The 27,604-nt window shown below is 41.9% G+C and overlaps 1 protein-coding gene across 1 annotated transcript in view; it reads left to right on the top strand.

Annotated features, from left to right (window-relative positions):
• AHCTF1 (AT-hook containing transcription factor 1) overlaps positions 1–27,604 on the top strand; it is a 1,022,752-nt gene that overhangs the window by 92,740 nt on the left and 902,408 nt on the right. Inside the window, exons 4-10 of the mRNA XM_085612122.1 lie at positions 9,399–9,579; positions 11,889–12,096; positions 20,726–20,842; positions 21,889–21,973; positions 22,322–22,472; positions 24,933–25,065; positions 25,473–25,654. Of these exons, the coding sequence (XP_085468248.1) occupies positions 9,399–9,579; positions 11,889–12,096; positions 20,726–20,842; positions 21,889–21,973; positions 22,322–22,472; positions 24,933–25,065; positions 25,473–25,654 (1,057 nt within the window). The remainder of the gene's footprint in view (positions 1–9,398; positions 9,580–11,888; positions 12,097–20,725; positions 20,843–21,888; positions 21,974–22,321; positions 22,473–24,932; positions 25,066–25,472; positions 25,655–27,604) is intronic.

A 27,604-nucleotide genomic window follows, 5' to 3' on the forward strand; every position in this document is an offset into this window, starting at 1 on the left:
CTTGCCATTCCTGTCCTCCAGTTAACACCCTGTTCTAGCCTTGTTTTCTGTGTCTATTTCTCTCTACCACTTCCTCACCCTTCTCATGTGCTCTCCTGTTGATTCCATGACTACCTATAAATCTGTCCCTTCTTCTTTCAGTGCCCACCTTTTCATCCATGCACCTTGGCATGTTTTCTTGTGAAACCAAAGATTCCTTCCTTAACCTCTCATGGTTCCACCCGCTAACCATGTAATCCAATCACCCCCTTTATTCTTAATATCCCCTTCTTACCCTACAATCTTCATTACTGTGTTCCAACCTATCACACTTCAGGGCTCGAAAAATCATGAAAATGTTACTAGACCTGCAGGACTAGTAACTTGATTAATCTACTCAACCTAACTGTCCTGTACTAAACCTGTGAACTGGCCTCAAATTGTGTGATCCTTGGCAAAAAGGTAGTCTTATGGTGCCACGTTATCCTATAAGAGAGCACCTTCAAATATGCAAGTTCACTATTTCTGCTGTACAAAAAATCGTTTTATTTACTAGACTAAATATTTATTCCATGTATAAGAATCGAGCCCAAATATAGGGCACCCATGATCCCTGGCTTGCCTCTTAGTTCACTAATGGCATTGTCATCTGCGCAGGAGCAGGAAAATTTTTCCAGTTCATGTTTAAAAACTCCTCTTTCTTAAATATAATACTAAGCCATGATGTGGAAGTGCACTGTCATTTGTAGATGGCACATTTTCAATTGAATTGGGCACAAAACCTTCTCACTAACGTGTAGTTGTATTAAGAAACAATGTTTGGTAATTGGATTGCAGCAAAAATGTGCATATCACAAAGTAAAGTATTCTGATTTGTTTTATTCTTATAAAAATCTGTTTCTCCACCATGTAATTACAAAAATGTTTCATAACTAGTAAAATATATTTTATTATCGGCTATTTCAGTGCTGTTAGAAAAAAGCCTGAAATCTTACAGCCTTTCATTTCACATACTTTGCACAATGTGATTGTCACACAGTTCGTTTTACAAAATTATATAAATGTAGCAAGAAAAACTGACTTTTGACCTCTGGCTTTGAAAGCCAGCAAATTTGATGAGATGATAAGATTTGAAGACACCTTTATTGCTCATTCACTTTGTGAGTAAAGAAAACACCTGTTGTCAGCTCACCGGAGCATGTAAGTAGGCCCTAAAAATAGTTTGTCCTGATTAAATCTAGCTCGCTATATGGATTGATGAGTGGATTTTTTTAACACTATGCTTATGCTCACTCAACACTTCTACCAAGTTCATCACCCCATCCTCCTCATTTTAACCTTATTAAGTCACTAATCAGCATATTATCACAACTAACCTCTTATTGCTTTCTTTCTACCCTCCCCTTTCCATAGCCTCCTACTGTAACCACATCCATCATCTGCCCTGTGTTTTCATGCAAACAGTCAATGAACAAAAATTGCCTAAACAATGTTTTTAAATAAATCAGACTCTAGCACTAAGTTATGCTTCTTTTTATTAACTTGGTTAAGAGAAGCTGTTGCTCCTACCCTATCCTAAGCCATCCTGCCAGACTGGTCAGGATTTCGCCTACTAAGTTGATCCAAGGAAGAACAGTGCCTTTCTTCGAGTTCTTCCTACTCAAAACCAGTATTCCACTATGTAGGAAGGTGGAATCTGACTGCATGGTTACCCCCACTTTTTTCCTGTTGTTCTGCTGGTTTTTGACTAGTCTGACTGGGATCCTGCTAACCAAGACCTCAGTTTATCTGCTTTCTTAAATGGATTGCATATACTTTAGGTACACTCCAGATTGGATACCGGGGTACCCTTATCAGTCCCTGGTATATGGTATACTATGTACCCAGGGCATAGGTACCCCAGAGGCCTCCCAGGGGCTGCAGCATGTATTATGCCACCCCTGAGAGACCATTCAAACTGGCACCACAGGCCTGCTACTGCAGCCTGTGTAAGGTGGTGCATGCACCCCTTACTTGGATATAGGTTCACTATATCTATTCTAAATCACTGCACATATAAACCTATCAGTCGCCCCCTGTGGCAGGCCTTATCAATCCTGAAGGCAGGGTGCTGGGTTTTATGTGAGAGGGTGCCCATGCATGAGCAGAGCCCCTTGGCAGCCTTCAGAACCTATTTTCCGGGGTTGTTTGTGATGCAGCCAACCATATATATTTGAGTGCATTGTAACCTCGCGGTAAATGCTAACTTTAAAACGGCTGCTTAGAAACGTGTCGTGTTTGGTGTCAAACACCTTGGAATCATACCTCCCCGCCAGTAACTGGTGGGGGAGGTATGATTCCACCCTTCTAGAGGGACATATGTGACACACCGGGCTACCCGGTACCGCTTTCTCGACCTGGGCATCACACAAAGGATGCTGCCAGCCACAGACACGAGTCTGCTATCCTGCTGCTGAGCCAAGCTCGAGCAGGGGAAGGCTTGACAATAGGTTTCCTGTCACAGGGAGGTGTGACCACCTCCCAGACAGTATTTTGGGGCTGGGTGGGTGCACTCAGAGTGCTTTGATGTCTGCACTGGGTGCACATTTGGTGTCCCTGTGCATAGTCCAGCTCAAACCGGTTGCAGGAGCCATTTGCTCCTGCTCTGGCGTGAAACTGGACAAAGGACATGGGTGTAGCCACCCCTCTGTCCTGACCCTCCCATAGGTGGGACCCCAGAGTTTGTCCCACCCCTTCCTTGGGTTTAAAGTAGGAACCCCTGACTACAGGACTTTAGATTTTACCCGGACTAAACTCTGCTACAGAAACCAAGTACTTCGATCTGGACGACGCTGGATGACTGAAGAATCTCCCTTGGAGTAAAGGAGTTACTCCCCTGCAAGGCCGGCACCTAAACGCATCTGACCGGTTTGCATCTCCCGAGCTACTGAGGACTCCAAAGATTTCTGCAACACAGGAGGTGGGTTCCCGAGGTCTCTGAGGTCGATCTGCTCTCTCAGCAATACTGAGACCAGTATCCCTCGTGGGGACCTTGCCACCCGAACCCCTGTGCACCGTGTACTTTTGCAGCAGCATATGCTTTTCGGCGATTCCTGAGGCTGTGCTTTGGGCTACTTGTAGTCCTGACCCCGAGAAATAATTGCACCGAAGATTTCAGGCCTACACTCCACGAGTGTTCCTTGGGCTGGCATTTCGTGATTCAGCTCGAGGTCCCTTCGCAATCCCTGGTCTGTTGGCCTGTGGGTCCCTGTGAAGGTAACTTTGACTTTCAGTGGGCTTTCCTAGTTGCTCCAGATGTGCCCTGACTCTCCATAGCTTGGAGTGTGCCCAGGACCTTGCTGGTCCTCACCAAAGCTGATTTCCTCTGCTCGCGTGGGTTGTAGTTACCAAGGCTTGTTGGTGTTCCATCCGGACACTGACCCCCCAGCACTCGACATCCTTCGTGGGACAGCTCACCTCTGGACTTTGGTCATTGTCGACATCTCCTGGTCTCCGTGGCTGCAGAGTCAAGCATCGCATCCTCACCTGAAGCACCCGACATCGGTGGGCATTTGTCTATCGTGCCCCTGGTCACTGTGAAGTGACTCTGACTGTGTCCCTCTGCTTTCAGGTTCTTCTCACCTCGGATCCAGGCTTGAATTCCACCGGACACTTCATCTTCCCGGCAGCAGCACTTTTCCGCATCAAGCCATTGAAAACGACAAAGGTTCCCGACATCACTTGACCCCTATGCACTCGGCTCCTCTGAGACAGGTAACACTGGTATCTCTGTACTCTCAAGGGTGCTGGCCTTACAACCTTTTATGTTTTGAAAGGGTTTGCTTAAAGTCCTCTCCGAAGTGTCCTTAATCTTTAAAATTCCAACCGCGACTTTCCCATAAGATTGTACGGAGCTCGTGCCTGTGTTCACACACTCTACCCGTCCTCCGTGGGTCCCCTGTGTCACTACTTTGGGTGGTTCCTTGGGGTCCCAGCGATTCTATGTGCTCTAGGCACTGTCTAGTCAAGTCGTGGTTGTTATACCACTTTCTTAGTATATGGTTTTGTCTCCCCCTGGAGCTCACTGTGTATTGTGCTATTTACTGTCGTTCTAGTGATTTGATATTGTGTGCTTTGATGTCTAATCTCATAAAGAGGTTAGTAGAGAGTGTTTAGTAATAAAAATATATCTTTTATATATCTCTTGTGTGGTTCTCCTTTCATTTGATCATTCAGGAGGTTCTAATCTGGTAAAACAAGCTGCTTTACAATCTTTGAGACTTAGCCTGAAGGCTGCTCTCCATAGCTACCACTAGGATAGCTTTCAATAAAGGTTGCCTTTAACCGAATCATCAATAAGGGTTGTTTGGACTGGTACAAGGTGCCCACTCTAGTTAGTGGTCAGCATATAACAGGCCAACTTCTTACACTCTGTTACAATTGTGAATTCCTACTGATAAAATGATCTTCATCTCTAATCTTCATATCATCTTTCCAGCTGATCTGCAGATCACCTCCTCCCATCCCTAATGTCTTTCTGTACTCCATTTCTTGGATCAACTTAAAACTTCACAACCTCTGTATACTCTGCAACTTCAGTACCTGAGATCCACCAGACCAAATAAATATGTTAAACTTGACGTCCTCAGCTTGCATCAATTGGTTGCTGCTTCCACACACACAGCTAGACCCTGTTGATGCTATATTAGGTCAATAGCTGTGTCTCCTCTTTTGATCTGAAGATTTATTCCCTCAAAACACCAAGATGGATGTTGACTTCAGAAGACACTTAATTTAATTATGCTTCAATCTCAGCTTGCCTCTTTGTCTGCAAACAATATGACAGCAGTCCAGAAGTTCAATGTTTGTCTGACAGCTCTCAACGTTGCCTCCCTCAAGTTGTATTCAACACAGTCCAAATGTAACTTGGTTGATATAGTTACATCAGGAAGGCCAAATCACTTCACTACTCCTGCTGCAACTCTGAAGCTGCATGTCTTCAAAAGAACTCTACAAAATAAATGCTCAATCTCACAAGTCTGAATTTACTCCCTGAATACACTGCCTTTGGTATTGCCCACCTCAAGAACTGGAACTTTGCAACTCTCTCCCTTCAAGGAGAATCACCTAGAAGCTATTTGGACAAAAAAGAAAATGGGGGGGGGGGGGGGGGGGAGCATTTGAGCCAATGCCTATTATAAACATTATCTCCAGCTGAGACTACTCTTATTCACCTCCCCTGTCATCCTGTCCTCTTGATGACCTCTGAGCTTTCTGCCGCCCAGGTTCATCTAGACACTGTTGAATGGCCTCTTTACATTGCCACAGTGATATTACTACAAAGAAATTCAAAATACTTTTCAGCACTCAGTTACTGGCTATCCTCCTTATTTCTCTTCCACCTTATTCTTCTGCATCTTTCTTATTTACTATGTTCCTGGAACTTCATGAACACTTTGTTCCTCTTTAACCTGTATGTGATTCCTCTCTCTGACCTAGTTACCTTATTCTCAAAAAGTGCTACTAGTGTGATGATAACTGCTAAGTCTTACTGAAGCTTGAAAACTAGGCAGATCTTCTCTCCAGGGTTAGTGGCCAATTCCTTCAAGCTCTTGACCACTTAATAATAAGCCCTCATGCTAAACATTTAAAAACCACAAACCTCTTAAAATCCACTCCATACCAACTATACCCAATGAAAAGGCTGGCAAGTTAATTGATGTTTAATGACCCTCAAATATTTTATTTCTTGTTTTTCCTGTGGTAAAAAACATCCATGGAATTCATTGAATAATTTCAAATATTGCACATACATCTGAAATTCATATAACCTCCTCATAGAGAATGCCTCCAAGAAATGCCACTTATGTAATATCAGAGTTTAATACAAAAACCTGAAACAAAAAAGGAAAGAAAATATATGATAACAAAATGTCACTGATTTCCCCAAGAAGTGAAAAGCTCCCTTTGCTAACAAGAACATGATACGTTACAAAAGATATTAAATTCCAGTCCCATCAAACCAATCATGCCAAATCTCCCTAAACTTTTTAAAGGTATACAGCCTTTGGGCGTATAGCTGTTCGTTACACCTGATCCATTTAATCTTCGCCTGCCATAGATTCGAAGTTGGTACTTCATATGACCTCCATTTTTGCTATCAGAGATTTAGGTATCAATGTAGCAACAACAAAGAATTGTTGCTGACGCACCGTTAGTTCGGCTAATAGTGGAGCTAGACCAAATAGAGAGCCAAAAAGTTCTAGATCGATCTAAATTTGTAGTTTATTGCTAATACAGCCAAAGACCTCCTGCCTAAACTGCTGAAGAGCAGGACATGTTGAGCAAATATGTGGCCAATTGCCTTTCTGTCGGCCACAACTAAAGCATGCTGCGGGTATGGAAAGGAACATTTTTTTCAGCATTCAGGGTGCAGTAATGCAACCATTTAGAATAAAAAGGCATTCTTTTGAAGTTTGCCCCTCAAATGGCTTTACGGGCCATTTGGTTGTAAGTAAGCCATGTCCGCCTATCTATCCTACACTTTGTAAGGGCCTGCACATGCAAAAAAGCGCGAAGCACTGTTTCAGTTCGTTCCTGGGATAATAAACAATACCAATTGCCTATGCCAATAAAGCCGGTCACAAAGTAACCACGGCTAATATCCTCCATAGGAGAGTTATAACCCATTAAAAAGTGACAGATTTTAAATAGGAAAACATCAGACGGGGGGAAATGGTTGGACTCCTAATAAGCTGTTCCCAGGGTGTCACTGTCTCCAACACTATAAAGTTGTGAAGCCTCGGAAACTCCGTCTTTTCCCATTCCCCTATAGCTGTGTTCTCCAAGTGCAATCCCAACAGAGTGCAATCCAACATGGGGACCAAAGGATGGACCTAGGGAAGTTGGAATTTGTCTTTAAATTGCTCAAATCTGTAAAACACAATAATGGGCAGCTTATATCTCATTCGTTTAGGTAATCTAGTGTTTATTTTTAAAGATGCGGAGCTGGGAATCTGCCTCGCTTAGCATCTGCTGGAGATAGAAATAATCTGACGAATTGGTAGCATTGATCGCACAAAACAACTAGTCTAAAAATGCTGCTTGGTGGTACTTTTTTAGATGTGGAATGGGCTAATCCCCCTTCTTCGTACTTCAACTGCAGGGTTGTCAGTTTGGGGCAAGCTTTCTCCCTCTGCCATGTAAGACTACAAAACAGTCAATTTCATTAAAGACTGGGAATTTTTTTGCATAACATTTGTGAAAATAAAAACTAAATGTGGAAGAATAGTCATTTTAATTTAGGCTACTTGACCTATTATAGTAAGGGGTAAGGTACTTCCTCGTCTTTCACGCTGTGGGGGAGCTTTTAAAGCATTTATACGCAGTGAAGCGATTTTGTTTAGAGCCCAAATTAATAAACCTGGTCCTAGAAGGTATCAGGCTTGGGCTTTGGAACGGATAGCAGGCTACAAAAAGCATGTCAAATTCTGAAATCCATTTTTTTTATATCCAAGGCAATTGTTAATCAAAAAACCTGCTTTCAAAATTTATACGAAAAAAAATAAACATATAGGGCGCTTCCTGGCAAGATCCTACAGGAAAAAAAGACATAAGGAGATCATTAGGCCTATGTACGATGAAGTGGAAGGCCGCATGATTCATGGTTGTCGGAACAGGTTGTCAAAGTGTTTTTTCGGCTGCTGCTCAAGATTGGATGCCCCTCTCGGAGATCTTCTCCAGTTTATATCGAGTAATATCTACGCTCTATCCAATTGACTACTCTCTGCAATGAGGCATAAGCCAGTATCATGTCTCCCATTACGTCTACTGAAGTACAGAACTCAATTAGAACACAGATGCAAAAGCCTGTGGATGTGATGGCCTACCAGTTGAAATCTTCAAGGTATTTGAAGCACACGTTCTCAAGGTTTTAGTAATTCAATTTAATTACATTCTTGCTGGATGTGAGCTTTTTAGATCTTTTTTCAGAAGCTGTTATCATTAGCATCTTGAAGACAGAAAAGCCTACCAATAAACCTGGCTCTAATGGTTTACTGAACCAGAATTACAAGCTATTTACTAAAATAAGTGTCCTTGGGGTAGCTCCACTAGTGTCTAGCATCGTTCATCTTGACCAAAGTGGATTTCTGCCAGGCAGATTAATTTCACTTAACACCAATGCTCTACTGCAGGCGATTTATTACTCCTCTGACAACTCTATAAAGTAGACTATTATCATGCTTGACACAGAAAAAGCGTTTGATTAAGTAAAATGGCAAGCTTTGTTTTCAAGTTTATTGAATTTGAGTTTGCCTCATAATTTTGTTAATTTAATAGAGCACCTATATCAGAAGGCCCAAGCAAAAAGTATAATTAATATTCGGGCAGTAGAACATGTTACAATTCAAAGAGGCACAAGGCAAGGCTGCCCTATGTAACCTGTCTTGTGTGCTCTATTCATAGAACCTTTGGCAGCTGCTTTGAGGCAAGACCCACTGATTAGACATCTGATGCTGGGTGCACAGAAGTTAAAACTGTTTGCAGGCGACACGATCCTCTACTTGGCTCCGGAGGAGCAAAATTTCAACAATGTGCTGTTTAAAATTCAGACATTGATGGACATAGGGGGTTACAAAATAAATCATACTAAATCAGAACCACTTCTTATTAACAGCTCGCCATTGGTTTTACCTGCTATGTGCCCAATTAGATACCTAGGTATCTTTTGTATCTCAAAATTAAGCAAATCTATATCAAAATAATTGTTGCCACCGTTAAAAAGGCACATGACCTACTTGAGCAGTGGCAGTCTTTACCCCTTACGATGACTCAAATTGATTTGTAGCTTCTTCTACAATGATAAATGCTGAAAATGCAGTACAGTCTTTACCAGTTTCAGCCTTGGCATGGTCTTTTCCATTAATATTTATAGTACCCCACTTCATGTTGTATCTGATGCCTCTTGTACTTTAAGCGCCTATAGAGTATTAACATTGGCCAGAACCAATGTTATTTAGCTACAAATATCCTACTTATCCCTATGTAAGGCCTTCTTTGGCATGCATAGTGCCCGTGCCATTTCAACTAAATCTAAATGCATGGTTAATAATTCACATCAGACATGTTGACAACTAACTTCAATTGTCCATTACAAAATATTAGCAAACTGTCCATTTCGTATATTGGTCAGGCAGTGTGCTCAAAAGGCTTTTATTTTATAGTAAAATCACTAGTTGGTAAAGCGGGGAAAGGGAAGGGTAAATGTCCCCATTCCTGAAGTAAAAATTGTAATTATTAAGTTTTTTTTTAAATTGTTGTTTAAAAACGGTCCGTTTGCTGTGATTACTAAATGGAGTACATTTGTGCATTCACTTACAGAGAAGCAGGATAACCCTTCCATTGTAGTTTAACCTAATAAGTATTGGTTTATTTTACAGGTCACTGCAATTGAACCAATAATTAATCATGGGGGAGCCAGTGCAAGCACTCAGCACTTGCACCAAAGTTTGCGGTGGTTTTTTGGTGTGGCAGCAGTGGTTACAGATGTTGGGCATATCCTCCTCGTTGACCTGTGTTTGGATGATTTGTCATGCAGTCACGATGAAATGGAGGCCTCAGGTATATCATTCCTTTTTTTATTTTGACTGAAGCCAATGCAATATACTTCTGATTTTGGTTTATGTACATCAACAAAGCAATCCTGCCTCTGCAACATTTGTTTTACAGCACTTATTACCTGGAGTGTTGATGTCCAGAATAGCAACTAGGATTTCACTTGTGTCATATCAATCTTAAGCAGGGTCTGAATAATAGTTTAAGCTCTTTTATATAGGGTGTTTGCTCCCTAAAATGATCTGCACATGGACATAATGTAGAAAATGAATATTTGTGTAATTTCCAGATGTTTAATGTACACGTTCCTTAGTAAAATGTAATGTGTTATTACCTTTACACAAGGGCTATGACTCTTGAGGCAAAGTCTCAAGTAGTTCTTATCTTCTTTCGACTAGAAAATGTCACAGCCAATCAAATGATGTGCTATCTTTCAACAGATCTAAAAGATTTGACAAATGCATGCTTTTTGTGAGCCACACACTGAATATTTTGGTGCCCGCTCATTGCTTGAAATCCATGACATTACATGCCCTTGGATACCTCATTGAACATTGAAAGTGTGGATTCAAATGCCTCTGAAAGACTTAAATATCTCACAAAAGTAGCCCGCTACCATCTGAAGCGCAGAAATAGCAGATGTTTAATTTTACCCACGTTGGTGGTACTTATTTTTATCAATCTTGTGAGGATGAAAGGCTGAGTGGACTCACCAGAATTTGAACCTGTGACCATTCAATCAAAATCAGATCAGTGGAGTATTCCACTGAGCCACCAACCCAGAACTTTTAATGATGGCACATCTTGGAGCTTTTTATAAAAGCTGCAGTTCCTCACTGCAAGTGTACTGATTATAAGCAAGGGGAATGTGAAGTCTCCGGTGGATGTTGATGTGATTCCCTATTCTCAAAAAAGCCCTCAGCGAATCCTGCTACCCATAGCAACTACCATCCAGTCTCCTCTGCGTTACCCACCTAAAATTCTAGAAACTCATATTAATCTGCACTTTGATTTTCTTGAAGCCAGTCACCTCTTAGATCCTTCTCAATCTGGGTTCCTTAACCTACGCAGCTCTGAATATGCCCTTCTAGCAGAATCTGCTAATCTCCAAGTGACTGTGGACCTAGGTAGCTCCCTGCCTAGGTCCTATTGGACTTGTCCGCAGCATCCAACACTGGTTCCCACCATGTCCTTCTATAGTTTGTTGCTGAATTTCGTATTTGTAGCAATGCTGCTCCCGTTTGCTTCCTTCCTTCTGAGCACATAGAAGCAGTTTCTCCTAAACATTGTCTTCTCTGTCCCCTAGGATTCCTCACTAGACTCCATGCTCTTTAATATCTGCATCTCTCAAGGCAAAATCCTTCTCTTCCAAATCATTCATTTATATGGGCTCAAATTTGTGTTGTATGCCGAGAATACAAATTTTGGGTAGGTTTGATGATGATCTTGTCCACTGACAAACCAACTTTTGCAACTGCTTTGCTGATGGAGAAGTATTGTTTAAGTCCAAGTGGCTGCGACAGAACTCCGATAAAAAAGAAGAGGTGTTGATAGTTTGTGGGTCGTCCTTGAAGGCTTTCAGAATTAGGACCCCTCCCACCCTCTCCGGCTCAGTCCGCTGTCTCAGATTAATTATTGACACTGCTCTTCGTTTTTCTCCTCAGATCTAAAAAATTACTGTCTTAAGTCAGTAACCTGTCAATTGTTTGACTACAGTTGTGATCAGAAGCAATGAATACATGTCTCTCTGAATCGGAAATTATAATCCCCTCTCTTATGATCCCTTCTAGTAGGGATCGCATAACCCTTTTAACAAGTCGGAACAAATTTTCTGGTACCTAACCGTGCTTTACTACGTGTAAAAGTGTTATGCATTTTTTTAAAAACCTATTACAGTTCCAATCCCTTTGAGCATAACAGTAGTCTCCCAGTTCCTCCCGAATGTTCTATTCCCATACCCAGTTCACAGTATCACGTTTAAAAAACAAAAATGAAATTCAGACTGTAGAATGGTTATCGAAGCTTAAGATGTCTTCGTAGTTTTATTGCATCCGGACTCTAAGCGATTTTTTACATCCTTTCTATAAACTAATTTGACATGTCTGAGGTTTTCATGCTGGTTTCCTTTTCTATTACAGTCCTGGTGCTTGTTAGTTAAATGGTTTTTTTTTCTTTTTTTACTTTTGGCGCATTCTTATTTATTGGCTGAGCTAAAATGTTACCCATTTCTATATACTAGATGTAATAATAATAGTAGTGTGTGTTACTCAAATTCTTTCCTGAGTTATTGTTAAATGGCCTTGTTTGTTGTGCAGACCTAGAGGTGATGAGCGGGATCTCTGCTGACATTCCTCACATCCGAGAGAATGTAACCAGACAGCGCAGACATCTCTGCCTTCAGCTACTGAATCCATCAGGGACCACAGTTACGTCCCTTTACTACATATCAAGAACAAATCACCTAGCTGTCGGCTTTGCAACTGGATATCTTTCCCTCTGGAACATGAAAACCTTAAAAAGAGAGTAAGTGGATAATATATCGGAATGCTAGTTTGTTAATAACATTTCAAAGAGAATTAGCTTTTTACACATTTGTGTCTGGCCAGTCTGACCATTGATCACCTAGCAATATACTATAATTTCTATAAATATGTGTCTATTCACCCTTCACACCTGTTAACAAGTTCTATTTATTTGCAGCTGATTCTGTAGGTGAATGTTGCTGTGGTCTTGCAACAGCTCTGTCGCTTTGGCACTTGCTTAATGCTGCAATTTTCTAAGATGAGGTGATGTGAAAGTATGATTACATTTTCATTAAAGGATATCCAAATGATGGACTAATTAGGGCAAGAAGAGGACGAGATGTTTTGAAAAGTTCTTGTAAACTTCTCTGTGGTAGTTCCCTACTTTTAATGTAGCTTTGTATTTCAGTTTTAGGAATTCAAAAATGATGAGACTAAATTGTGACCCGGATATTTTCCATATCTGGTGATCTCCTCTTGAGAATATAGTACATTGGAGCATCTAAATTGTTTTCTGATATGTACACCAGCAGACCTTTTAAAATTTGCAAACAAGTGCCAGTGCACGTAATGTTGCACTGTGCAGGATTTACTGCTTATATTGTGCATGCTGTTGACCTGAGCACATGTAGGTGCAGCCTTCAAGCACACATAATGGAGAAGTTTCACTAGCAGCTAATTAAACAATTTTATTTATATAGCACATATTCTAGACCTAATTTAATCTCGGTGCTGCAAACAGATGAAATGAGTGAAGAGATGGAACATGTAGCCAACCTTTTACTACAGGCTTGAAAACGGATAAGTGACTGGCTTCAGTTAATATGGAACCTATAGAGTACTCCAAGCATTAGGACTGGAAACAGTGAACCATCGGTCTCTGCAGATGTATTTCAGCTAAGGGGATTAACTATAAAAAATTAATTAGCTCACCTCAAGACACATTAGAATAGGTGATGTGTACCAGCTTATAGCTAGATAGCAAGGGGCCTCTTCATGTGAACACTTTAACATGTCTGCCAGGTTTACTATTCTCAGGCAGCCAATGCAACGCTTGACTAAGGTTGGAGGCAAAGTTGTCTTCTATCTTGATTAGTTTTTGTCTTAGTACAAATTATATTCTAGGGCCATCCTGTAAACACCAGTAACCAGAACAGTAAGAAACCTAAAAATTCTGTAACAGATATTGCATGGACCAGGCAGTCTTTTTTAGATAGACTTACTATGGACCGCGAGGAGACGGAACTTCGAAAACCAAATGTGAGAGCACATTTTTTGCTTCTCTCGTCTCCTTCGCTGGAACCCTATCTAAGCATTGTTTCAAATCCTTTCCATAGATTTTTATTACTGCGTTTTAGATTCAATCTGATTCACTACTCACTTGGCTCTTATCCTCTGTGGGGCAAGCCCGAATGCAGCATACCATGCCACTGTGATGACTTTTCATGTCAGGATACGTTGCATTTTATTATGTTTTGCGAGTTTTATTCTGCTAGCCGTAAAAAATACTTACTTCCAATTCTAAAGGAAGCTGGCTTCTCACAAGTTAGACCTGCCCTGCTGTTTCTTCAACAGCTGAGTAGTACTCGCATTATCTTTAGTGTGGCAAATTTTTTGGTGGCTGCTATGCGCTGTAAGGCGAAACAATCTTCTAGCTTGGGCATCATATGAGTAATTTTCTAATGATTTTTAAACATGTTGCATGTTGTTTTATTATATGGTTTTATTGTAACCATATTTTTTATTGATTATGTCATGGCCTATGCTTTTATGAATGTCTGTACTTTTATGATTTTAACTAATCGAATAAAGTGTTTTTGACTGACTGACTGACTGTAACAGTGACTGTCATTTTGGCATTAACTGATACCTGACCGAGCACCACAATAGGAATGATCTGATGATCTGAAATAAAAAGTGGAAGCTCATGATTTTGATAAAAATATTGGCTGTAAAAACAAGTAGGCTATTTCCTTTACATGTTAAAACTCTTGAGGCTAACATTTTGAATAGCTCAGAATCACCTTTTCACAAAACATGACTCGAAAGGCATCTTACAACAAATACAACGAATACAGTAGTGTTAGTGAAAACTGTGCTATTCCAAATGACCAGGTCAGATGTAGACACCATGTTTTATGAAGCTGAATAATGGGCCTATTCTGCCTATGTCACTGAAATGAGCCTTTGAACATCAATTCTGGAAATAGGCCTAAAAACCAGATCGGTGCACACAGCTAGTGCTTTGGAGGCTGATTTCAATTTAATACTTTGGGAAACCGCTGTCGGGTTAGTTGGGAAGAAGGACAAAAGGGGGTAGTCTCATCTCTGCTGAAATGATAGATACAACAATTTACAAAATATTTCTTATATAAAATGTGTAAATAAAATGGGAACTGGACCGATAAGTTGTAAGCAGAACTGTCTTGGTTGAAAGCCTTATGAAAAATGCAAAGGATTTACACATGATGTGGGAAGAAGTTGTAAATGTGCATGTACTCTTTGGCATTATCTGCATAGAGCCACATAGAGACCATAGGCCTGTGCCAGGCAGAAATCTCGTTCAACAAGAAAACATGTTGTGCCTGAGGCTGCTAATGCTTGATCACGTTAAATGTATGATATTTGGTTTGAGGAAGAGGTCGGTGAGTGGTCAACGTGGGGAAAAAGACTAGGATTTCACTATAAACCAAGAGCAAGTTTAAAGTGTGGAGTCTTTGCAGGGCTAATATTCTTAAAATCCTGTCTGTTGGCCAACCTTCCACTACCTCCTCATCATCTCTATTCCTCCTCTGTAACGTTCACCCTCCCATTACCTCCTTCTCCAAGTTTCTCATTTCTCAGAACAAAATTAAGATTTAAAGGTTTAATAATCCAAAACCCTCCTCCTTTGACAGACCGATCACCACAGGGCCAAGCTGTAAAAAAACTCAAAAAATTGAGAATTGAAGAGAGGGGAGGTAGGGAACATAACAAGGCGACTGTGATGGCACATAGTCCTTTGGTTACAGTGTCTGGTCTGCAGCCATATCTCAATATGATTCTGAATGTGCAACATAAAATTTTATTGACTTGGTTTAGTCTAAGTACCATCCATTATTTATATACTTTTAAGGAGGTTAGCAGTAATAGCAGGCAATTAGCACTGTGACAGATTGATAACTTTTTAGATAAAACTACTCTCCATCCCACCTTTTTTTGAGATCTTTGTTACACTGAGGAAAAGATAAATTTTTATCATTGATCTGCTCTTTAAATTGTATATAATGTAGGCCTGCCCTGCAGTATCTCTAGCAGAGTAATTCCTGTTTTACTTGCTCTTCGATTGTGAACTTTTTGGTGCAAGTTAAGAAAATTAGAAAGTGGGGCATGGTATTTTAGAAAAGTTTTCTTGTGAAATTACATTTAGGATATAAGGAGGAACATTTTATATCTTTTGTCATGTGGATTTTACATTTTTATGAAACATGTTATGTTTTGAGACTTTTATGGTTGTTTAGGATTTAATTTTTTTTTCTTTATTAAATGATGTTGATGTGTGATTTATATGACTAAGTTAGCCAATTAAAGTTGACTTGAATACTTTTTGGGGTTTTGACGAGCATCTTGCCTATTTTCTTTTATTTGTATAGTTCACCTTTCGGCCACAAAGCCGTGGCAAAAGTTCTTGCAGATCTCATTTTTCAAGATTTCAGAGATGCATCATTGACTAAAATTAGGGATTGTGTTGTGCATGCTATCTCATCGGAAAACAGATGAATTATGTTGTGAAGTCAAATGTTGGATAATGATTTGAATATTTTGTTTAACCTGGACCGTGACTGAAAATTAGTAGAAGTTCTATTTCAGTGTTACCTAGACCACTCCCACTACCTTGTTATCATGCCCTCCTTGACACCGACAGTATATTTAAATCAATGTTAATATTCTATGCAAAACTAAAGACAGTACGATTTACAAATTTCTTCTTCTGACTCCCTGACAAGTCTAAGTTTCTAGTTTTCACTCTTGCACATAAGCGTCTTTGTGGCTTTTTCAACGTATACCTAACAAGAAAACAAAGTTATGTCTTCCCAAACAGTACCACACCCTTCCTGGTGTGTCTTGGCAAGGACTTCCAGCCTGTTTTCTTTACAAAGAGGTTTGATGTTTCTCTGGAGCATGTTTCTTCGTAGACTACGCACATCTTTGGAATAGTCTACCATTTCACATTAGACTTCCAACAGCTACCAGTTAAATGTTTCATGACCACTATAGGCATTCCTCCCTTTCAATAATTTCGTGGATGCATTGAGTGGTTGCACAGTTGTATAATCAGTTTTTTCGTCTCACTTGTCTTTGGTCTGGTTATCTAAATGTTTCAGGGTAAATGACCAAGCTCTTCTGAAGCACACTTTGGAGTCTTGTACGCTTTCTGACCTTTAGAGGATTAATCTTTCTCATTTGACAATATAATAACAGCGTCTTTCACGCTTAATTATTCCCCTTTTTAGGTCGAGGGACCATCCGGTCTGCCGAAGGCAGAACCGGAAGTCCGGAGATTTAATGTTTCTTAGAGTGGCTATTTAGCCCGCCTCTCTTTTTGGCTCTCCTCCATTGGCTGGCTTCCTAAACGGAGGCCAGCCATTGGAGGAGAGAGCTGTCCCTCCAAATAGGCTCCGTCTTTTTCAGATTCGGGGGCGTGTTCCGTGCTCTTCTTTCCACTTTTTAGCCACACCCTTTTTTTGTCGTGTTTTTCTCTCCTCCAGCCCATGGCAAGAGGAGAGAAAAAGAAACACGCCCCCGAATCTGAAACCGCCGCTGCGTTTCTCCGAGGCATTTCTGCTTCACCTCGGAGAAAGGCGGCGGTGTGCTTGTTTTCAGTGACTTTGGGTTTTTCAAATTGCAGTCTCCGCTGCGTGTGGTCTCCACGGACCATTGCCCGGCCTACAGTGGTGTTGCGTGCAGTTCTGGTACGAGCAGAGGCCTTACCGCTGATCAGCCCCCCCCCCCCCCCCCTTCCCCCCCCAATATAGGCCCGTTGCTCTTCCACCACAGTCGCTGAATCAGACAGGGACGGTCATCTGTGTGGATCACGTATAGTGGTGGCCTTCTCGAGGTTACAACAGGTCTTCCCTTTCTCTTGAGGGGACCCCTAAATTGCACCAGGTTTTTAACAGGCAAGCGGGTAATCTAGACTCGCACAGATGGCGTTGGATCTCTTCTATTGGGGCAGGATGGACTGGGCCATTCCCGTGCCTGCAGTGTTCGCTATTTGTCTCTGTACTTGAGGAGGGGGGAGACGCACGACCCCCCCCCCCTCTCCCCCTCCCCCAGTTCTTCCGGCAGTCCCGGTGCGTTCCTGTAGTGGTTTACTCGGTCTGATGCCAGAAGGCAAGCGGGGTATGCAGTCAGCGAGCAGGCCCGGCACCGCAGCTCGCCCATATTTGCACCCCGTGTGTCTGCCATAGTCACCCCTGCTAAATCGCTGATGCTCGGGCCGGATGCAGTCGACAAGGAGTGATGTAGAGGGTTGGCGTCATGCAAGGAGGCAGGCCCCAGGACCCCTAAGAACCGTAGCGCACAGCCGGCCGGCCCCCAGGCTCACTCTAAGCCCCTGTCACAGTGGGGCCTCTGGGAGCACCACGGGCTGGCTAACAGCTTGGTACCGTCGTCCTCTCCTGTCCGATTGTTCAGGGCCCTGGGCTCCTCCCTCCGGTTGTTCTTCCCTGGCGTTGCGCCTACCCACAGAGAATGGGCTCCGATACTGGTCGCCCGAGGAGGGCTGCCTCCCACGCGCTGCCAGGGCGCACAACCCCAGCCACGCAGCAGGGCCGTTCACCAAGCCCGACACCAAGCCCGACACCAGCCATCCGTGGCCCATGTCTGGAGGAGGCTCAGCCACTGCGCACGCGGCGTGGCTGTTACTGCTGCCTCCGCATCAGCGATACTTCGCCCAACACTTTCGCCTTATTGCTGAGTCACCTCCACAGGCAGGATACTGCTTTGAGGATGGCGATTTGCCTTATATTGCGGAATGGCTGTCTTGGTCGGCGGCCTGGCCACGCCCCAAAGAAGACATATTTCACAAAAGAATATAAAGTCGATCTGGGACGGTGGAGCTTGTTTGTAGACAGGGTTCTGGATTCTCGATGTTTATTTTCACTCACTGGGGAGGATTCAGTGATAGATGCGTGCATCAAGGATGAGCCTGCACGAGTGAGCTGGTCAGGTGTGCTCATTATTATTCTGAGAGCTGCACTCAGTCATAGCTTTTTCCCCAGCACTGAAATAAAGAAATCTTATGTTACCCATTTAACTTCATTTGTTTATGGAAATATCCTGGAAATAAATTGACAGTTTGACCTCTTTTTTTGTGAAATATGATCTTTGAAGCAACTGGCAAATGTTCAATAAAGCTTACCCATGTAATGTTATCTGTATATAACCTAAAACCACACAAAGATTCATTTTTTTTGTTTTTTTTTACTCAACAATCCAGTAATGAATAATACAGTATATAATGGGTAGGGAAACATTGTATTTAAAAATATGATGCTATGTCTGCTGCCTAGTTTCTAATTCTAAAGATTTACGAATTGCATGTAAAACATCTCCAGTAAGAAGACTATTTCTTTATGAAGTACATCCTTTTATAACCGTGATACCCTTTCCCGTCATGGAATTGGCCTTTTTCTGTGCAACATAACTTCTGTAAATCCACGGTTTCACTAATCGCGCTAGGCAGGCAGAGTTTCTGGCTACACTTCTCATAATTCCTAGCGTTTGATGTCACCCCCATGCAGCGTCTCTCACGTGGGCGCCCTTGACTTTCCAAACAACTTTAGGAGATGTTCTAAGCCAGATTGACCCACCATTACGTCTGATGGAAGATATATAGATGGTTATATTTGCCACACATCTTTACGCAGTAAGTGTTCTTTGTACCGGCAGCAGAGGCGAGGTTTGCGCTGTTGTGGATATTGCCTTTTTTAGGCGTGTTTTTCTCTCCAGCCAATGGCAAGAGGAGAGAAAAAGAAACACGCCCCCGAATCTGAAACCACCGCTGCGTTTCTCCGAGGCGAAGCTTCGCCTCGGAGAAAGGCGGCGGTGTGGGTGTTTTGGTCTTACTCGTGACTCTGCAAGTTGTTTCTTTTCTGTAAGTATTGTCTGGAAACCAGAGTTCGACCCTCGGGGTCGCGTCCACGTCTTGTGATCCTGGGTAAATCACTTAATCCCCTCGTGCCTGAATGTGCAACGTAACCGGCGCGCATGTAAAGTGCTCCAATACCTTCACAATGTAAATGAGTCTCCCCTGAGCGGAATGCTAAGTGGGCGCCATTGGTGCGGAGGGCGCAGGAGTCAGGAACAGATGCAAGGAGTCTCTGGGCTGTGGCCTCAACGTTCAGGTCCCTAAAAAGATTTGCCATGACCCACAAAGGGAATTGCACACCTTTGCCCGCAGAGCCGTAATATATGCAGCTTGCCCCGCCCTTCCTGCCCGAGCCCGATAATCACTGCCCCGGCAGCATCTGCGTTTGCTCCTGTGGAAACCCTGGTTCCCTGGACTCGTGTTTCATTAAGGCACTAAGCACTGGTGACAAAACCGTGACTCGTCTCTCATTTCTAAGGCACAATAGACCAGATCGGGGCTTCTTAGCTGCGGACATTCCAACTTTTAATCTCCCCGTGCCCGAATGTGTAATGTAAATATTGTGCCTTTTTTCTCCTGCTGTCCCCTTTGCTGCCCCCGTGATTCTGTGCCTTTTTTCTCCTGTCCCCTTCGCTGCCCCCGTGATTCTGTGCCTTTTTTCTCCTTCTGTCCCCTTCGCTGCCCCCGTGAATCTGTGCCTTTTTTCTCCTGTCCCCGTGATTCTGTGCCTTTTTTTCTCTTTCTGTCCCCTTCGTTTCCCCAGTTACCCTTTCCCCGGCCTGCAGACTTCCAGTAGCTGCCCCGGTGTCTACCCCATGGGGATGTCGTTCATTTGTTCACCTCTCGTGTGCGCTGCGAGGGCACCCCTCCACAAAACGCTTGAAGTTGTGGGGTACTGGATGCCATTATACCCATCTGATGAAAAAAAATAATGAGCAATACCAATGGCTCTACCTATAATATTGCCGAGACCATTGCATTGTAAATGCTTGTTTTTGTGGTGCTGCATTGTCCTCCTTCCTCCTGTTGAGCCTTCCTTGGTGCCTGTTCACCTCCCATTTGCCCCACTTTCCATTGATCTTAAAGTTGTAACATTATCCAAAATTCAGTCCTATTAACGGAGTAAAATATTTAACATCTCCACTTTTTTTTAATGGTCTTGCACTTTTGGTTTTTATTCCTTGCTTACTTTTATCTGCTTGCTTAGCAATGTGCCTACACACTAATCCCTGTAGGAAAGACACTTGTTTTAGGGTTTAAATGCTTGATAGAAGATCAGCAGATATACCTATGATTTTTGGATAGACTTCCCTGTGCCTGTATTCTTTGATTAAATTGCTTCTAGAAAATGCTGTAAAGAATGTTTTTCTTATTAATCAGTACAGCGCTTGGGTTTTAAGCTATCTGTGTTTGTCATATGTAAACAGACTTGAACAATTGTTTTTCTTTACTGTGTTGCGAGTCACTGACTATCCATTCGCTTTGAATCTTCCTGTAGTTACCACTGCCTTTTGGAAGGAGGAAGGGTTCCAGTCTATGCAGTTACTTTTCAAGAGCCTGAGAACGATCCTCGCAACTGCTGTTACTTATGGGCTGTGCAGTCTACCCAAGAGAGGTAAGTTATTCTATCAAAGACTACTATGATTTATGCTTTTGTACTTCAGTTGTGTTTTACATGGGTAGATCTTGCATACTGGAACAAAGACGAGTTAATACGGTATGAAAATAGGACCCGGTATGGAAAAAGCATGCGTGCAAGGACAAATCTCAAGATTTGTTGTGTGCATCATTTGTGGATCTTCATTAATGTTTTCATTATTAGAATACTTCTCTTGTTGGAAGTCCTTAATAGTTTTATAAGAAATACATACATTTTTAAAAATGTATCTCGGAGACCATTTGTTTGCCATTTAAGATTTTTATTTAGCAAAGTGAGATATGTGTAACTTTAAATTTCCTCGCACAGAGAAAGAAATTGGAAAATGGCACTTTACACTGGAGATTTCCTTTGCAAGTGATCATGAGGGGGATATTTCTCATGAGGGCGGATTATGGTGTCTGTAACGTGTACTCTACTTTCCAGAAATGATTAACATACACTTTATGTGGCATGTTTCTATGCAGCACTTTATCAATCTGGTTATGGGTACTAAACATGAACAGGTAGACCTGTAATTCACAAATAACTGTTAAGAAAATACCTTAGTGATAGTTTACAATTTTAAATACAAATGTACCTCTCCGCAACTGTGGTCTATTTGTGCAAGAAAGGCGGTAAAACAATGGCTAATTGATATGAAAGCCTGATGACTTTTGGAATGTTATGTTCTTAAGTATTCCTTATTGTGACGCAAGGCAGGTAATCCACATGAACATGAGAAAAAAAAGAGATGACATTATTGTAAATACAAATAGCATTGAATGTGTATGATGAAAACACTATGTACAGTTCACTACAGTGAATGATTTGTATGTGACTATTATGCAGTATTTTATAGTAATAAGTGTGGCTGCATGACATCGGGTTCATATGTCAAGGTTTTTTCAATTGTAAATCCTGCACTTATTTGATAGTTGGCATTACCATTTTGTTTATCACTTGAACTGATGGAGTGCTCGCATTGGGCTGGTTTTAACTTGAAATGGCTTGGTTCGTTACAGTGAAGGAGACCTAGTGAGCCTGCATCTTCTGCAACTGGCCTTTGGAGACCGGAAGTGCTTGGCATCTGGGCAAATCCTATATGAGGTACACTGTTAAACTAGACGACTCTTCCCTTAAATGTGCATTGTAGCTCAATCAGTTGGTACTTCGATATACAATTTGAATAAATCCACATCAGTTTGGAGATTCACAGTCTTCAGGCATTAATTTGTGCCTGAAACTTGTTTTGATTGCAGTTATTATGTAACGCATGTTGCTTATGGTCCATGTGTTATTTCTTCCGTTACTCTTACCGTATTTTTTTCATCTACCTTGAATTGGAATGTTTAGAACAAAATGTGCACTGTGTTCAAAGTTACATATTTACACCTGCAATAGCACCAGAAATCTAAAGCGTGCACTTACAAGTTTCACTTGTTACTGTTTTTGCAGGGTTTGGAATACTGTGAAGAACGATACAGCCTTGATCTCACAGGAGGCATCTTGTCCTTAAGAAATCAAACGAGCAATACAAGATTGTTAGGTTGCCAGACTGTAGAGCGATTCCGAAGCCACGGAGAAAGGGACGATAGCTTGAATGAAGGTTTGTTAGTTCTATAAAATGCTGCAATATGGTTTGAGACTAAAGATTGTAGCAAAACGTTTTTTTTTTTTTTTTTGGTAACGTGCATCTTCAAGGGAGGACTAAACTTTCAGAGCATGTAGAGCTCATTCTGTGGTTGATGCTGTTGTAAAGCACTGATGTTCTCGCTTTACATTGGGCTTGCCTTTCCCGATTAAATGTTCCTTTACAACCTCAAAACTATATTTTGCTCCTTTGGATCTATTCTGGGAATTAGAGAATTGGATTGGATGTCATTACTATTTTCTGTAGTTTTCAGACGTTTTACTGTATGTGGATTTGCTATGCTCGTGCACTGTGCTTACTATCACACAGGGCATGTTTCTTTGAATTGCTTCTTGCATGTGTACAAGGTACTATTTATTTGCACTCTATTTACCTCATATAGGCAACATAACATGTCTATGTACGTAGTTAGTGGGTGTCTGATTAATACTTCTACATGCAGATTCCACATCTCTTGAATAGTGTAAGATTCCAGACAGGATCCAGAAGCTTTTTCAGCTCTTTCGCTGCTTGGTGGTGCCAGTGCCTCCCCAGAGATATGTCATGTAACCGCATAAGATGAAGATGAGGTGACCCCAGTTCCTCTTTTTCCATGCCCTAGGATGCGATCCAAAGTTGCTTTCCTTGAAACTTTACAGTTTAAAAAAAGTCAAACTGCAGTTTATAGGGTAAAATGTCTCCTCCAGTGCTTTTAAGTTTTAAACGTTATCACTCGTGGCAATTACCGATGGGTCATCTCGTACCTTCTTGATGTCTGCTTGTGGTGTCTCAGTCCGTGCCACAATTCTAAGTCCTGTGAGAACTGAGAGTGTATGACTACCAAGACAATAAAAAAAAAAGGGAGTCTAAACTGCACCAGAGCAGATGCCGGGAAAGAGGTGCCTCTTCCAGGGCTTTGCCATATTTTGCTGAAGTACGCCATCGGTTGGTAACTCCTCCAAGAGGGCTTCTCCTGGAGAAGTTCTCCAGGAGACCACATAGAATAAGCAGGAGGGAAAAAGGTAGATTGTCCAGCTGGCAATTCTTTTCTCTGATCCCAGCTTTGGTATCTACTTTGGAGCCGAGTTTGTTGCGTTTTGGACTGGCATCACAGTCAGAGTGAAAAGATGTACTCTCAGCCTTTCTACCCCCTGATCCAATGCCTGTCACTGCCTACACTTAAGTGATGCTGGTGTTATTACGCAGACATTCTTTCCCCATCCCCTTCTTGTGTGCCTTTAAGGCCTAAGAAGCCCACAGGTCCTCTGACAAGCTCTGTGTTTAGACGAGGGCCTGGCCTTGATCGGTGCCATTCTTGCGCCTTTGAAATCCACTTCAGTGCCATCTGCTCCTCATTCTTCTCTGGAGGTACTCGGCGCTGGTGTCTTTTCTGCCTTCAGTGGTGCTGGTTTTGTATCGATGTCATTATTTGACATACTTATTAAAGATCTAAAAGATCTAGTCTATCCTTAAAAGATCCATATGAAAGGCCCAGCAGATGTAAGGAGAAGCAGTATAGAGGAACCTGCCTTGTGACAAATACTACAGTAGGACGGGAGAACTTTCGGATCAGTTTCAGATGCCTTCCCGATTTATCATGATGACAGTGTCCGATGTGGGGGACTGTTAGCCCTTCAAAATATCAGCAGCATGGACATGGCACCTGTTGTTGATCTAGACTGCCCTTCAGGACCTGCTACTGAGCAAATTTCTTCTTTGATATCAGCACTGTATAATGCTGCTGAGATCGATCCTATAACTACTCTTGCCTGTGGGAGAAACTAAGTCATATCTCCTCACTGAGATTCTGTAGTCTACAACCGCTGCTACTGAACATTTGCTACAGGTGAATGATGCCCTGATGGACCCCATCATAATGACTTAGAAAAAGCCTGCAAACACCCCAGTCTTTAACTGCCTGGTTGTGCAATGCCATCATCCTGTTCGTGGAGAACTTTCTCCCCAGAGCCCTTTGGTAGAGGAATCTTCATCTTCAGAGCAAATCCCTGATTCCTTTTCCTAAATCTCCACTGGGTAGAGTCAAAAAAGATCAGAGCAATCAGAAAGAAGACCTTCTCTTCAGGACCCTTGCTTTTTTGCACAACTAATGCGAGTTGTCTTGTGGCCCGATATTCCCTTACTTTATGGAAAACGAAACCGCTAGTTATTCCTAACCTTCCGGACTACCTCTGAGATTGATTTGTTCTGGTTGTACGTGAAGAACAAGATGCAGCAAAGCAAATATTCCACTTTGGTCCTGAAACAGTCGATTCTGTGGCCCGATGTTTCCATCTGGCTATCCTCCATTGATTTTTCTGGGGTTGACCAGACCTCTTTAATGGTTATGCCCTTTGATGGACTTTAAGTATACATATTTGAGAAAGATGTGGTAGCTGTCACCATAAATGTAAATACTGAACTTCTTTTCTATTTCAGCCATATCCCCGGATACTAGCGTTTCCTTCTTCAGCTGGCAGGTGAACATTTATGGACAGGGAAAGCCTTCAACCTATTTGGCTGTGTTTGACATAAATCGATGGTATCACGCCCAGATGCCAGATTCTTTAAGGTAAGAACTATTTATTTGCTTATGTAACGTGCAGTATGAGGCACTGTAGTGTTAAATTTAACTTTGTGTTTTAGCTATGAACTTTTACATAGTCCACACCTAATTGTAGTCGTTACGTCAAATGGTGCATTTTTTACCTGCAAACTCCTGTAGACCTCCAATCTGATTAAGCCTGCCTTTATTTCTCTCCAGCACTGTTTTCCTGCATCTCAAACCGTGCAGGCTGCTGAGTGATGATTGTAGTGTTGAGTGTAGGGAAAAATGTTTTTTTCAATGTTGAGTTGCAGATTCTGCTATTGCATGTGAATTGGGCAACCCTTTATTGTAACTATTAATGATTTATATTTTAACGTATAGTTCCTTTCACTGACTTTTGAACTCCCCTTTTATTTTGCCCTGTTTTTAAGGCCAGGGGAATTTCTTCAGAATTGTCCTTACTTCACATTGTGGTCATTGGATGCTGTCGTGGCTATGACCTCTCCACATTACATATTGGACGTATTGGTACAAGACCGAAGTTTAAGCCGTGGAATGCCTTCTTCATATCCTCCTCCTGATCAGTTTTTTAACCCAAGCACTTATAATTTTGGTATGTACTTATTTAATTATAAAAAAAATAGAGTAAAGTCCTACCCTGTATGAAAGCTATGAAAATGTCAAGTCATTTAAATTGGTTTAGTAATGTGGGAAGCAAATTCTAATTCATTGTGTATGAATTAAAAAAGCTGCTGCTTTCACTTAGATTTTAGTTTATGGTTGTTGAGTATTTGCAGTTTTAGGATCTCCTGCCCACCTTATACAGTAGATAAGTTTCTTAGGTGTACAGCGATACTGTTAGAAAAATCCCTAATGGCACCTTAGACTGATGTGTTTGAATTGATGATCTATGCTTTTACTGAAGTATGCGGTAAAGCTATTCTTGTTCTTTAATAATTTCTAAGTTTATAATTATATTTCACTGAAGAAAAGTATCAAAATTAAATTCTACAACTTTGATTGGAAGAATGTGGATGATAGCCACCTGATTTACATGCTCTGTAGAAGACTTGAGTGGAAAATGGATATGCACCTATGAAAAGAACGTGTTTAAAGTTCCACTGCCCCTAAATAATAATGTTTTCAGCCAGGGTAGCACCTTCGCTGAGCGCACATTGGCTGTGCATCCCCTATCTATTTAGGATGGACTGGTGAGCGTAGCAGATGCCGGGCTCCGGGTGTGGAATTTAATAAAACATCTACTTGTCCATGGGGTAGGTTGCTTCATAAATCTACTTGTCCTGTAACAAAATCCACTTGTCCCTTGAACACTTTATTTTGAAACCAAAGAATCATCAGTCTTGCTTTCAAGCTTCTGCAAATATTTGCATCAAATCAGAGAGCATTCCGGGAACATTATACATAGCCTCATATTGCTAAACTTTGAAAACGTGTGAACACATTTTTATACTGGAACCTCTGTCAGTAGTGCAGTCAGAGCTTACAACATTTACTTAGAGCACTCACCCAAATAATAAAGGCTTTCAATTAGTATACCATAAGGACAACATTTTTTGATTTGGAGGAGGCTTTTTTGATTTGGAGGAAGATGGCGGCCGGTTAACACTGCCGGTCGGGAGCTCTTAGCCACCAGCCACCAGTCCGTAAGGAATGTTAGTCCATCACTATAGCCCTCTATAGCGATCTCAAGCTGTTGTAAATAGCTTAAAATACACTGTCGTTCCGGATTAAAAAATGAAATATGACTTATGCGTGGAATCCGTGAACGCAGCAGTGAGAGCTACGGAGATCCCGCTGGCGCCGCACTCGATCTGTGACACCTCGCTCGGCGTCTGGGCGGAGGCTCGTGAGGCAAGGTCCGGCTTCTGGCGGGCAGTAGCGGGGTTTTCCTTCCGGGTCGGCCAAGGCAGAGCAGCGGAGCCTGAACCAGCCCCTTCTTTGAAATTGACGCAGAGACGGGTCTTGGAAGACTCATCAGGATCTCAGAACCAAATAACCGGCGATATTAGAAAGAAAACTGTCCCTGTTCTAGTAAGAGGGGATTCAACGAATAAGGTAAGAGCAGAGGGCTGTATGAGGAGGGTAAAGAGATTCGAGGGAGTTCCCCCTGTGAAGGCTGCAAGTACTAAACCCTCTCCCGTAGTTAATAAGCAAACGGAGGTTGGAACCCCAAATGTTAGTTCAGTTCCTGCTCTAACTCCTGTCCTAAATTCGCCCTCGCAAATAACACTAACAGTACCAATACTAGTAGGCAGTGGTGCAACTTCGGGGAATACGGAAGAGGTAGATAGTGATTTTGGGGAGTTAAATAGGGGAATTAACTACTGTCTAAGGAATAAGCAATTCCTAGCAGATTGTCCTCCGACCAGCCCTAACCCAGATACCCCGCAGATTACCCCTATCAGTACCAAGAAAGTTAAAGGTAGAAAGAGAGGTATCGTGACAAAGCCACTATCATCAACGTCTTGTTCAAAACCAAAAAGTAAACAGCACAGAGGAAATAATTCCCTCTTAGAGACAAACCTTAAACCCAAAGTTACAC

Source organism: Triturus cristatus, chromosome 6 (assembly GCF_964204655.1).
Source record: "Triturus cristatus chromosome 6, aTriCri1.1, whole genome shotgun sequence".
Taxonomy (NCBI): Eukaryota; Metazoa; Chordata; class Amphibia; order Caudata; family Salamandridae; genus Triturus; species Triturus cristatus.